This window comes from Ochlerotatus camptorhynchus, unplaced genomic scaffold (genome assembly GCF_037179485.1).
Source record: "Ochlerotatus camptorhynchus isolate MF236.1 unplaced genomic scaffold, CSIRO-AGI_Acam_v1.1 ptg000361l, whole genome shotgun sequence".
Lineage (NCBI taxonomy): Eukaryota > Metazoa > Arthropoda > Insecta > Diptera > Culicidae > Ochlerotatus > Ochlerotatus camptorhynchus.
The window spans coordinates 3,855,507-3,869,886 of record NW_027040849.1 but is presented as its reverse complement, the minus strand read 5'-3'; the positions used below and the strand labels follow the sequence as shown (position 1 = coordinate 3,869,886).

The following is a 14,380-nucleotide window of genomic DNA, read 5'->3' as shown; positions in this document are numbered from 1 at the left end:
ATTGATGTCCTAACGATCATATAACGCGAAGGAGCTTGGGACTAAACCCACGGTCTTCTGCTCAGTAAGCAAAAACGTTTGCCACTGGGCAGACGAGCACCTTTTTAATCACCGAGTTGCTGTTATTACCATGTAGTCATATTAACAAATAAAACGATTGACGAATCTTGAATGTGGATGGGCCTGAGATTAGACTCATGATGTTCTGCTCAGTAAGCAAAAACGGTTGCTCTAAGGCCACCGAGCCCCTCATATCACATAATACCGTTGCTCAAATTTGTGTATCCATTCAAACCCGGAACCAACGACAACAACGAGTTTCGCAAAATACACGATACACAAGCGATTTTACCATAAATCTCTTTGATATGTAAGGACCTGGGACCGCGTTTTTCTGCTCAGTAAGCAGGCCACTGTAACCGACGATCTTTCAAATCCGAAAACTAAAAACTACGAAAAAGTACTTAGGCCTTCATTAAGTTCCACTTTCACGCGACGTTCAATGACAGGGTCCTATCCAGGATTACATCTGAAAAATCCAAATCTGACCAACACCCACCTAAACCTGTTCTAATCCACCTGAAATGACTAACGAATGGAAGACTTTGACTACCCAGCCATGCAATAGTCTCATTCCGTGCCTTATGGCAACTTGATGATTCTATTGCGCTCATCTTTTGGCACCACCCAGAGGAGACTTGGTCCTGTACCCAATGCTTAACTTATCTCCATTCCACTCAGCTACTCGCAATTTCTTGTGATATAGTGGGCGGAATATTATTATATGAGACAATTCAATGCAGACGTCTTTCCAAATTTGGCAGATCGACAGGTAATCGGTGAGTTACCACGATAGTTGCTATTAAACAACTCGACAACGTCCCATCGTCAACGCCTGCTATGAGAATTTCCCATAGCAGACGTCAACGAAATGACGTCATCGAGCTATCGATCAACTACCCTGGTTATCGCCTGGTACCTTATAGCACGATGCTAGGAGGCGAACCGGAAGAATCGATGAGCTACCTCTCCCCAAAGACATAAGCCTTGACATAACGCGTATAAAGTCACGGCTCATGTCCAACCCTTTGAACCATGGTTTGTTCGACACCTGACGAGCAATGGAGGAAAATTCGTTAAAGGCGATTTGTCGATCAAAAATATCGCCTTCCATAGCCAGCGAGTCCGCTTTCTCATTACCCGGAATTGAACAATGAGAGGGAACCCAAACTAAGGTGATAGTGTAGGAGCAGTTAAATAAAGCACTCAGTTTAGATCGTATTTCAGGCAGAAAATACGAGGAGTGCTTCATCGGCCTCATTGAACGAATAGCCTCCAATGAGCTAAGACTATCCGTAAAAATGAAATAATGGTCATACTGCGTAAAATATAGCTGCGAGTTCCGCAACATATACGGAGCATGGTTTCTGCAGTTTATAGGAGGCGCTATGAAATGCATTAAATACACCAAATCCAGTGGAAGCATTTATGGTTGACTCCTCTGTGAAAAAAAAAGTAAGAGGTTGTATCCAAGACTCGACCGTCGATTTGACGTAGGATTACGTGTTCGGTATCAATATTTGGCGACTATGTTAGGGAAACCACTTATTGCAGGCAAACGGTGATAATTTTGATAACCATTTCAACAGTTGGACATTTGTGTAATTTTCAATAGTAACCTGTTGAAAATTGAGGAAGTATTGAATTTAGCAGCTTTGAAGAAAAACTACCTATCAATTGGCTTGTTGAGAATTAAAATCCATCCGCTATTGACAGAGTTATAAGTGGTCAACACCTGACCACTTTTGGTAACACGGTCGATTTTGTTTTTTTTTTTAATTGCATCCCCAATATGTTGCCAAAAGACGTAATCCTATGTCAAAATGTAAACTTTGCGGGAGACGATGTCATAACACTCAAAAGCAATTTTGTGAAATATGAAGTGAAACAAATCCTCGTTCTGCATGATGATTTTGTTTGATTGTATTTATTTGTAAAACAGGCAAACAGGCAAAAACTCACAAACAGGCTGCTTTTTCATGGTATATAGAGTGCTAATTCAATAATCAATTAATTACCTCAACATTATGCCTCTAATTTTGGCTCATACATAAATTCAGCAATCAACTAAATTTTCAAAAGCAACCAAAAATATTCAATAGTACCGTCCCAATGACGGGTTCATCTGGATAAAATTGATAAATAGCAGATTTTTAGCGATGGGCCCAATCTTAGATCCATAGGCCAACATTAGAGCCAATTCCCTTACAAAAAATTCTATAATCCATATTAAATTTCCTATGTAAGCGCCGATCGAAACAAACATTTTGACGCCACTACAAGGTTGATTGAGTAAAAAACGAATCGTGCAAAGCGGAATGAAAGCTGAGGGAAAAACGGATTAATCATTTTGTCAAGCTTCTGCTTTCATGTTCCATCAGATGTCACTGCTGTTGTTGGCGGTGGCATCGATCGGAAACTACACATAATTTGTTTTCCAATAACTGTTCACAGAGAACAGTGCAGTGCAAAACATGTCTGGTACCTCTATATATACATTTAGATTAACAACTGAAGTCCCTCCTTCTTTACACATTCTGCACTCAAAATAGCTCACCCCTCTCAGGATTTCCTTCCGAATTGTATGAATGGGGAGGGGCAGAAAGTAGCGTTTGAGCAGAATATGTAAAAAAGGAGGGACTTAGAATGTTAATCTAAATGCGGTACCAGACATGTTTTGTACTGTCAGATAGGGTTCACTACCCCATTTCCGGCTTATTAAGCACAACCCGCACTTAGTCTTTCTTAATCTAGCGCAGTTTAGCATCAAACGGAATGTTATTATTACTGATGGCTTCCAAATTTATTTACCTTTATGTACGTACTGTAAAATTTGATATAGAGAAACAAATTGTTTAGATATTGTTATAAGTCTAACACTGCTTCTTGACGCCAAACTCGGCCTACGGATTCTAAACTCGACCTTACGCATTGAAACCGCCAATGAATTCACTTCGACCTATCGGATAAAGAAAAAAAAATTGATTCGGTCGGAGAACTTCTTTTGTTTGTGGGAATTATGGGTGCAAACCTTCATATCACGCGTTTTCACTGACTTTATTCGGTAGCTTATTAACTAAATTATCGTACAAAACGCCTAATTGACTTGTTAACTCTAAAATCATGGATTTACTTGAAGTTTTCTGCTCGATAGGCCCAAAATCAGCTATTAGACCGAAGTAGTTCTCTACCCTACTATATTTTGTAATCTATGAAAGGAAATCACAAATTGGGTGTCATAAAAGCATGGCAATTGAGAGATTGAGCTCGTGAGAGCTAATTTTCTCACAAATTTGAATATTTTTTGGCTTTCTGAGGATTGGTAGTAAAGCAGGTAAAACTGTATGAAGAAAAATCATTTATATTAAACAGTATTTTGTCCCTGACTAATAAATTTAAATTGTCGTTAACTTTTTTACCTGGATATGCACCTAAAGCGAATTATTTCCACTTCTTTCAAATTCTACATGTGGATTTTTACCAGCGGAACAGCTCCGTCTCTGGAAATGGCCGGACGATATGATTAATCTCATCAATACAATCAGGCCTACAATTCCACACCTTCTATAGACAGGTTGAGCTGGTTGCGGGAACTGATGACCTTGACAAATGTCCAAATAATACTCTTTAACAATTTTGTGCTGGTCCTGAAAAGGACCGTTTAATCGTGATGGTTGAGTAATGCTGAGCTATTAGGGTGTTCAGCACGGATGAGGCTGGCGATCTGTTTATTGTTTGGAGCAAGGTTGACATGCTTGGCATAGATGACCCACAGCTACTCACGAGGAAACTGATTTCGATCCAGCGGCTTCTTCTTCCTTCTATGGGTGCTCATATGGGCTCTGCAGCTCACTGCTTGCAGGCTGCCTTTCGTGGGGTACGCCACACGCTAATCACTGCTGCTGCTGCTGACGTTGACGACCGGACACCACCACACACGGTGATTGAATGAGCACCGTTCAGTGAGACAGGATCGAATTCGATTTTTAAATCTGTGTTAGGGAATGCGCTGTTTGCAGGTAATCGGTGATAATTTTGATCACCATTGCAACAGTTGGACATTTGTGTATTTTTCAATAGTGACCTATTGAAAATTAATAAAGTGTTCAATTTTGCAAATTGGTAGATAAATTCCCAATTCTTTGGCTTGTTTAGAATTAAAATTCATCTGCTATAGACAGTGGTATATGTGGTCAAAACCTGACCTATTTTCGTCCCGCGGTCGATTTTGGTTTTTTTGAAATTGCACCCCCAATATGTTGCCGAAAGACGTAATCCTACGTCAAAACTTTTATCGTTACTCACATGGTGGTACTTGATTGCAAAAATTGAGGGAACAACCATCGACCGATGGTGATCTGGTATTCCATGGATTTCTTGCATCATGGTCAGATCAAATTTTGCAGAGGAATTATAGAAGTCTTGAAAGCAAACACGATTGGAATTTAATAATGAAGGGCCAACCTCCAGCGTCATGTACAGAATCATGAATCTTGTTTCAGGATTTCTGTCGAGAAGCTTCTCAAAGTTCTAGCTTGTACTCGAAAAAAAAAATGCACCATTTTTATCCGTGTGTAACTTTTTTATCCATGGGTAAAAATTGATCTGTGTATAACTAGTTTGGAGTGAATTGTTTACATGTGCAAAATTTCATAACAATCGGTTCAGTGGTTATTGAGATTTCATCGAAACAAGAAGAAAATCGCCGGAGAATTTTGCGCGCCGTCATGGAAAATCCGACTGCGACCATGAGATGGATCGGAAGACAACTGGGAATCACCCATACAACTGTGTCTCGGGTGGTAAAATCGTTTAAGGAGTCCCAAACGACCGAGCAGCGAGCTGAAAGTGGAAGAAAATCGAAGACAGCTGACTCTGAAGGCCCGGAAGCAAGGTGTTAGATAATTTCAAGCGTAATCCGAACCTTTCGATTCGCGACTCGGCTCTGAAAGCAAAATGTTCCGCCTGGTTCGTTCAGCAAACCATGAAACGAGCTAGGCTTCGTGTATTCAAGGTCCGGAAGGCACCGTACCGGCGTGATCAACAAAACACGGCGGCCAAATCCCGCGCAAGGAAGCTGTATCGAGAGTGGTTAACGAAACCGATGTGTGTGGTTATGGATTACGAAACCTGCATCAAGGCAGACGCAAAGCAGATACCGGGGCTGGAGTTCTACGTTGCCAAATCACGGTTTGATGTTCCGGAAGACATAAGGACGAAGAAAGTGGACAAATTCGCCAAAAATACTTGCTCTGGCAGGCCATATGCCAATGCGGTAAATTGAGTAAACCGTACATCACAATGGATACCATCAACAGCGAAATTTACCGCACCGAGTGCCTCCAGAAGCGTCTGTTGCCCTTCCTGCGGTCCCACGGAGGCGAGACATGATTTTAGCCGGACCTGGCATCATGCCATTACGCGCGATCGACGTTGGATTGGTACAGATAGAATAACGTTGTTTTTGTACCAAAGACCGCCAACCTGCGGTTTTTTGGCTTTAATCAAGCCCTTAAAGGTTTTCTCGAGGTCGGTGTACCGCTCGAAATCCTCGACCTTACCGTCTTCGTGGAAGCGTTTAAACGCGGCAGACTTCTCGCTGTTTGCGTCGGTGCAATCCTTATCCCATCACAGAGTGGGAGGTCGCTTGCGAACAGAAACACCCGGAACACGTTTCGTCTGTGTTTGCAGCGCACAATCGATGATGAGACGCGCGAGAAAGAAGTACTCGTCCAGTGGAGGAAGTGTTTCAACCAATTGACTGGCATCAATAACCGCAGTCAATGTTTTTCGTAAGATCGTACGTGATGAACCATTGGTAATAGAAATTTTGATTCGCAAGTGGTCACTACCGTAGGGATCTTGGATTACTTTCCACGAGCAATCCAACGATAGTGAACTCGAACAAAGTGGTCTAATCTGCTTACTCTTGCTGGAGGTTTGGCCACTCGTGTTACTTCCCCAGTGTTTAGAATTGTCATATTGATGTTATCGCAAAGGTCGTATATCAGGGTTGCGCGGTTGTCATCGTACAGTTCCCCCCAGACTGTACCGTGAGAGTTAAAATCTCCTAATATCAACCGAGGCTCAGATAAAACTGAGCAGATATCTGAGAGACCTTGGCGAGAAATCGCGGTTCTCGGAGGAAGATATACCAACAATCAATACGAAACTAACGATTTAAAATTGGATCACTACTTGACTACCCTGTTGGTCCCAAGCAAAAGATTAACGTAGCCCATTCTAGTCGAAATTCTAGTACTACACGATGTTTGTTTTGATTCGTTATGAAAGTTGACAGATAAAATGAGGGGTTAGTGGATTTTCCTATGTTTCGAGGGGTAAATCGATTAGCTTGGGACCGAAGATAGTACCAGAGCTGAGCCAAAAAGTTGAGCAAGTTTCTTCGGGACCTACTAGTCTTAGAGCGAGGGGGACGACTCTATCTACGATGCAGGAAATATTGTGTTTTGATGTGGCTAGCTGCCCGTATGCTGAGTAGATAGAAAGAAGATTTATCACGATTTTGAAGATTTCCTGCAAAAAGATGATGCTCGATGCAAGTAGATGCGAGAAATGAAAGAAGATTTTTCGAAGATTTATTCGCTAGAGTGAAATTTTTTGAGCATCTAGAATTGAGATTTAGATGTGTCGTCTTAGAGTTGACTCTATGGATATTAGAGTGATGCAAAATTTGAAATTTTCGCTCCATAATACTTAAACGATTCCAAATCGGATCCTGACTAACCTCTCAAAATTTGAACCCATTTGGTGAGAAACTGAGATGGCACAAACCATTTGAAGTTTGTATGGGAATTACTATGGTAAAACCAAGATTTTTGTTCATGTCTATCTAATAATTCACCATATCGGTCTGCTTTAAAAGCTTTCAACTGTACTTGTAGGAAATTTTTCCAGCTACAACTTTTTTCAAGACCACTTTTTGATTGCATGCAAGGATCGAAAGTTATCAATGGTTCAATGCGCTGATGTCTTATGATCATGCTCAATCAACTGCTCAGCAGGCAACATTGGTGTTTCTGCGGCGTTGAATAGGACACAAAAATCATGGCTACTATGTAACACTGCAAAATACAGTGTTGCCTACAGAGCAGCTGCTTGATCATGTCATAAGTTTACCAATCTCTTAAATAATTAATAACTTTTTCCTGTCTCGTTTTACATAGAAACGATCTTCAGCAAAGTTATAGCTGAGAAAATTTTCTATAATAATGGTTATCGAACTGTTTCGCAGCTCAATATGGAAAAAGACTAGAAGGCAATGAACAAAAAGTTGAGATTTTCCATAGTCATTTACATGTAAACTTCAAATGGCGAGTTGAAACCATTTAAGCACTGTGGAGCGAAAAAGTCAAATTTTGCATCAGCCTAATGGATATACTGAGGCAATACTGAGGCTTTTACCACAAACGAAGTGACAGACGGAGCGGCTCGAAAACTTTGGTGACTAAACTGCTATTTCAATTTTTCAGTGTACCACATGACAACACCACTTCTACTGGATTGTACCACATGGCAACACTACTACTGGATTGTACTAGCATTTTCACCACATTTATTAGAATGTTTTGGTTCTATCTCTTCCACTCTACTCATAACTGAAATGCATAAAAAAATGACAAAATGATACACTCTTTGCACACTGTCAAAGAATCATTGTACACAAAATCAACTTTGTTCAAATCAAAACAAAAACAGCAACCCATCTGGTGAATGATGGCACAAGCTTCCAAAAAAATTCTATTACAGTGAACCACATTATTTTAATGGATTTCTTTGCCAGTTAGTCGTCTGTCACTTCGTTTGTGCTTTTACCTCGAATATTGACCTGACATGCGACAACATCAATGCCTGTCTGATCGATTCTATAAAAGGAATGGAGCTTATTAATCCCGAGAAGCACCCCTCCATACGAATCTGCTCGATCAAGGCGAATAATGTTAAAATCGTGGAAAGGGAGATCGGTGTCTGAAGAAAGCCATGTTTCACAAAGAGCAAATGCATCACAAAGTGAGTTGTGAACTAAAAATTTGAATGTGTCAAGTTTCGGTATAAGACTGAAGAAGAGAGATCATATCCCCGACCTCATTCGGAAAATTATCCATCAAAGGATATGATCGATGCAAGGAAGGACCACCTAGATGCTAGTTGCTTCAAAAGAGTTTTCACAAATGGAAGCACTTAATTAATAATGTTCCTAGTTGAGTCAGAGACGTTGTATATATTGAAGATGCTCTCCACAATTCCTGAAAACGTGAACATGGCTGTCGTGACCTGACCGAGGTTTCCAGCCTCAGCCATATGTCTGAACAAACAGCAAGCCGTTAATCAGGTACAACAGCTTCACAAATCAGTGATGCTGCTCCGCTTCCATTACTGCTGCTGCTGATGTTGTTACTGCTGCTGCTTCTGCTGCTGCTACTGCTGATGTCCTTCGCTGCCAAAGTTATGTCGTTTTCGTTTATGCGGTGTAGCTACACCGGTGCTACACTGCCGTACACCGAAATAATTTAAGGTGTAGATTTAGGATGCACCTTTGTTTACAAATAAATCAGTGCCAACATTTCAAAGGGGCGTAATTGCATTTGTAAACAATGGCTTTAGCCATCGATTTCTCGCGAATAAAAGCTCACTCATGAAAAATAATGACACCATTAGGTAGAGGAATGTTTCCTCTACCAGCTAGCATTGTTATTTTGAAGAGGTAAGATTTCATTCGCGAGAAATTGATGGCTAAAGTCATTGTTTACAAAAGCAATTACGCCCCTTTGAAATGTTGGCACTGAAATGATGTTTAGCTGCCAAAGGCTCGCGCTTATTCTTGCTTACACTACACCGGTGCTACACCGCAAAAACGAAAACGACATTAGTTACAAGAATGTCGTCAACGAGCTTAGATAGCTCATATTTATACCCTCCGCATTTTCTCCTCGTTTATCCAGCACTGCTTGCTTTGCCAGTATTTCCCCTCACATCTGTCATGCTTCACGCTAATTTAGTTCAACTCAAATGGAGTGTATCATTACATGACACAACTCTCAAGTTTTTTTTTTATATTTATTTTAATATTATTATTTCACACCAACTATATCCATTGTGGTGGATGTGGCATCATGTTCTTGCTGGTTATTCAGCTGTTTTTCTGGCTGAAAAACTGGGATATCTGGGGTTTCAGATGATCCCGGAAGTGGCGGAAAGTCTTTGTTAAACTTACAAACTTTAAATCCCGATGGTGGGGGTTTTGCTACATTCCCGCTAACTCTTAAATTTGTCAAGGTAGGTTGAGAATCCATACGAGGTTTTTGGGTGATGTTTGTTTTGGACCGCTTCCTCGTGTTGCCGTTAAAGACAAAAGGACTACTCTCACCAACCTCTGAGTCAGAGCCCTGATCATCATCTGGCAGGAGGTGGAATGTGTTGTTGCTTTTTAGGGTGGTTTGGTAAGATGAGGCGGTCGTTTTCAAAATTTCTGCTAACGAGCGCTTAGAGCGAGCTTCCAAAGACCGCTTTAGTTTTTCTCCCTTCTGTTTGTACTTCAGGCAATCACTCAGAACATGCGGAGCATCCTTACAACGTACCCCATTCTAGTCGATATTCTAGTACTACACTATGTTTGATTTGATTCGGTAAAATGAGGGGTTCGTGGATTTCCCTATGTTTCGAGGGGTACATCGATTACCTTGGGACCGAAGATAGTACCAGAGCTGAGCCAAAAAGTTGAGCACGTTTCTTCGGGACCTTCTGGTCTTAGAGTTACCTCTATGGTCCTACCACCAACGAACTAACATCCCACAGGAACATTTCGTTTGTCCACATTTCAGACCACAATTCGATTGGTCAAACGAGCGATTCGATTTGTCAAATGGGCGATCAGATCTTTCAAAGAAGGTGAGACGCAAACCAAGACAATATAAATTCTACGTGTGTTCATGTCCTTGCTCATTATCGCGGTCGGTTGAGTAGATGGTGGTACACGCGATTTCTAAACAACCCAAATTTGATTAGAGCCGGCGCCGGTGGTGTAGTGGTAACAGGACTGCTTTATAACACCCTCTGGGGTCTGGGTTCAATCCCAGCCGAGGTCGGTGGGATTTTTCTGAGGCATACAAATCTCTGGTCACGTCTTCCTTCGGAAGGGAAGTAAAGCCGTTGGTCCCGGCCCATGTGTGTGGAATGGGTGCGATATCCTACGCAGGTGTGGAAGCTACCTTCCTGCACATTCGATTGCCGTCAATGGATGGCAATCGATGTCCATCGGTGATTGGCACTAGATTGCGGAACAGAGACCGACGTTAAATAAAGGAAAAAAGAAACAAATTTGATTAGGACCTACTCATTTCCGTCAAAAGTAGAGCTACCCAAAATTGAGTTTTGACTGACAAGATGACGAATGGACAACATCGACCTGAATCCGGACGATACTGTTCTTATGTCATCTCGTCAGTTCCAACTTTATTTAGTAAATTTTGGGTAGCGCCCTACTTTTGACGGATGTGAGTAGATCATACTCAAATTTGGGTTGCTTGGAAATAGCATAGAGGTAACTCTAAGACCACAAGGTCCCGAAGAAACGTGCTCAACTTTTTGGCTCAGCTCTGGTACTCTCTTCAGTCCCAAGCTAATCGATTCACCCCTCGAAACATAGGAAAATCCACTAACCCCTCATTTTATCTGTCAAACTTTCATAGCGAATCAAAAAAAAACATAGTGTAGTACTAGAATTTCGACTAGAATGGGATACGTTAATCAATTTGCTTGGGACCAATAGACTAGTCAAGTAGTGAGCCAATTTAAAATCGTTAGTTTCTACCGGCTGGAAATAGCGTGTATAGTGTTTACGGTATTTTAAATATGGCGTCTTGGGTAAGAATTTGAATGTAGCATGTATGAGCTGTCAGGTCGGTTCGTCGGTGGTTCTACGTCAACATTCAAATAGCAAAAGAAAAGTCCATATTGTTTTATTCAAACGTTTACTAAAATGTTAGCTTTTCTTAGATTCTCAAGTTAAAAACTTGAAAATTACAAAAAAAAAAGTAGGGCAACTTTTGGTAAAATTTTGAAATTTGAGTAGGTTCCCTCCGATATTCATATAAAATGAAGAAGGTCGACTCTGATATTAGTTTTTATTTAGCTATTAAATATGAACCCTGAAGAAAGTGGACGTATATAGTGGAATACCTGTATAAAGAAGGAAAGTTCGGATTAGCCATTTCTGTTTAATTCCACTATCTTATTTGCTTATCCTTGACAAATACCCGTATTTTGTCTACAATGTGCAGACTTCTTCTGTGTCTACTCGGGTATTAGTTCAAGGATAAGCTATTAAGGTAGTGGAATTAAATATAAATTACCAATCCTTCTCTCATTTTTTATGTTGCTATTAAGCCTGGAAAAGCTCAGATGAAACAAAAGCAAAGCAATGTATGAACAAGTAGTAATTTAGACGATGTTAAATAAAGCTGCTTCTGGGTTCGAAATTCTGAGCTTGCTTACCGTTAGTTATGTGCAATACTTTGGCCACCTTCTTCATGGTGGAGTCCAACTTCGAATCCGTTTGCTCTAGCTCGTTACCAAATTCGTCCAACATTCTGAAAACAAACAAAAATTATAAGCAGCATAATATTTGTGAACCTCGGCTATGAACTTACACGGCCTGTTCGTCCAATTCGACACCGATCTGACGTGAAACCGTTTTGAGCGTTCCGATCGAATCGCTGATCACGTCCAACTGCTCGTCCTGGGAGACCATTATCCGCTGCTGCGTGATAAGCGTGTCCTCCACGAACCGATTCGATCCACTATCCAGCACCGATGACGACGAGGGAGCATAATGGGTCGGGCTGTCGTCCAAGTTGTTCTCCAACTTGGAGTATTTGGCACCGCTGTGCCGCGACGCTGCCATTGCTGCTCCAGCCGAGCTTATCAGGTTCTTCCCGGTTCCTGCTAGGTTCAGATTATTGTTGTTCAAATTGTTCAGGTGCGTTCCTCCAACGTTTGCGCCACTGCCGATGATGCAGTTATTGTTGATGAAATTTTTATTCACTTGGTTCTGAGGTGACCCGTTGTCACAGTTGTCCAACAGAGGTTGTCTCGCAGTGATATCCCTATCCCGGTTGCGATTGATGCTCATGCGATCTTTCATAGACTTGACCTCATCGCGGGTGGCATCGATGAAGTGACGTCGACTGGAAAGCTCCTTGTTGTCGATCTTGAACTTACTAGGATTTTTCTCTACAATACGTATTTGATCGGACGGAAGGGTTAAGGAAACCTAATGGCTCATGAAATTGAACAAAAATATGGTTATAAGTAAGCAACGACTCTTCTTGAAAAGGATATTGATCGTGTCCTCGAGGTCCTCCAGGTCCCATTCGATGCTGCGTAGGGAATTTTTCAACTCGGTCGTTGTCCAGTCGGCCTCCGCAGTGGTGCCACCGGAAAGTGCATCGTTCAGTTCGCGCCACCGAAGGTACAGTCCACGTGTTTTGTTCAGTGCCTTGAATACTTCGCTGTAATGAGAAAGATTGACTTGTTGAATGAAAACAGTCGTTTTAGTAGGTTCACATTAGGTACAGTGTAGGACGTGGATCCCGGTTACGCGACTTTTATTGGAATGTGGAAGTACGTGTTGAAATAGGAACTTTTTTTTTTTTTTAACTCTATTTGTTCCAAATCCAAAATAAATTACATTTCATTTTAACCTAGGTGCTCCAGCTACTACAGTAACTTACCAGCCTTAATTGTTATGATATATAGCTAAGTGTTTTTACATTGTTCATGTCTTGGCAATTCAGTATTTTAAACAGGTTTTTTAAACCTGCATGTCAGTATAACAATTGATATCTTAAAACTAAAAACTAAATCTTATCTAAGTATAAAGGGAATTAGAATTAATCGTTGCAATTGAGCATTGCAACGATTTTTGCCAGAAATTATTCATTATTTTGTTGGACATTAGTTCTAAAGTCTCAACATTCGAAATTCTATGTACCTCGGTAGTACTGTACCAGGGAGACAACTTCAAAATCATTTTCAGAACTTTGTTCTGGATCCTTTGAAGTGCTTTTTTTCCTGGTAGTACAACAACAAGACCATATTGGCACAGCGTAAAGCATGGCCGGTCTAAAAACTTGTTTAAATATTAGAAGTTTATTCGTCAGGCAAAGTTTGGATTTCCTGTTTATAAGAGGATACAAACATTTTATATATTTGTTACATTTGGCTTGAATGCCCTCAATGTGATCTTTAAAAGTTAATTTTTGGTCAAGTATTAACCCAAGATATTTCACTTGGTTTGACCAGGAAATTGGAACTCCGTTCATAGTGACTATGTGACTACTACTAGGTTTCAAAAACGAAGCTCTAGGCTTGTGTGGAAATATTATAAGTTGAGTTTTGGAAGCGTTGGGAGAAATCTTCCATTTTTGTAAATAAGAAGAGAAAATATCTAAACTTTTCTGCAGTCTGCTGCAAATAACACGAAGACTTCTTCCTTTAGCGGAAATGCCTGTGTCATCAGCGAACAAAGATTTGTGGCAACCCTGAGGCAAATCAGGAAGGTCCGAAGTGAAAATGTTATACAATATAGGCCCAAGAATGCTACCCTGAGGAACTCCTGCTCTAACAGGTAGTCGATTAGATTTGGAATTTTGATAATTTACCTGCAGAGTTCTGTCAGTTAAATAATTTCGAACTAATTTCATAATATAAAGTGGAAAATTAAACTTTTTCAATTTAGCAATCAAACCTTCATGCCAAACACTGTCAAAAGCTTTTTCTATGTCTAGAATAGCAACTCCAGTTGAGTGGCCTTCAGATTTGTTTGAACGAATTAAATTGGTAACTCTTAAGAGTTGATGAGTAGTTGAATGCCCATGGCGAAATCCAAACTGCTCATCTGCAAAAATTGAGTTCGTATTGATGTGAAGCATCATTCTATTCAAAATTATCTTTTCAAAAAGTTTACTTATTGAAGAAAGCAAACTTATTGGACGGTAGCTAGAAGCTTCAGCTGGATTTTTATCGGGCTTCAAAATTGGAACAACTTTTGCATTTTTCCATTCATCAGGAAAGTATGCCAAATGGAAACATCTGTTAAATAATTTTATCAAGAAAGACAAGGTACTCTCTGGGAGTTTTTTGATGAGGATATAGAAAATTCCATAATCACCTGGAGCTTTCATATTTTGAAACTTTTTAGTTATAGACCTTACTTCGTCCAAATCAAAAATATTTTCCCGAGAGAAAATTTTCAGAAAATCAAAATTTTACCACCTTCTTTAAGCGCTGGAATAGGCTT

At 40.5% G+C, this 14,380-nt stretch overlaps 1 protein-coding gene across 1 annotated transcript in view; it reads right to left on the bottom strand.

Annotated features, from left to right (window-relative positions):
- Nucleotides 1–14,380, bottom strand: part of Syx6 (Syntaxin 6) — a 37,337-nt gene that overhangs the window by 2,143 nt on the left and 20,814 nt on the right. The window contains exons 2-4 of the mRNA XM_065231898.1: nucleotides 12,421–12,590; nucleotides 11,730–12,321; nucleotides 11,575–11,669 (exon numbers count right to left, since the gene is read on the bottom strand). Of these exons, the coding sequence (XP_065087970.1) occupies nucleotides 11,575–11,669; nucleotides 11,730–12,321; nucleotides 12,421–12,590 (857 nt within the window). The remainder of the gene's footprint in view (nucleotides 1–11,574; nucleotides 11,670–11,729; nucleotides 12,322–12,420; nucleotides 12,591–14,380) is intronic.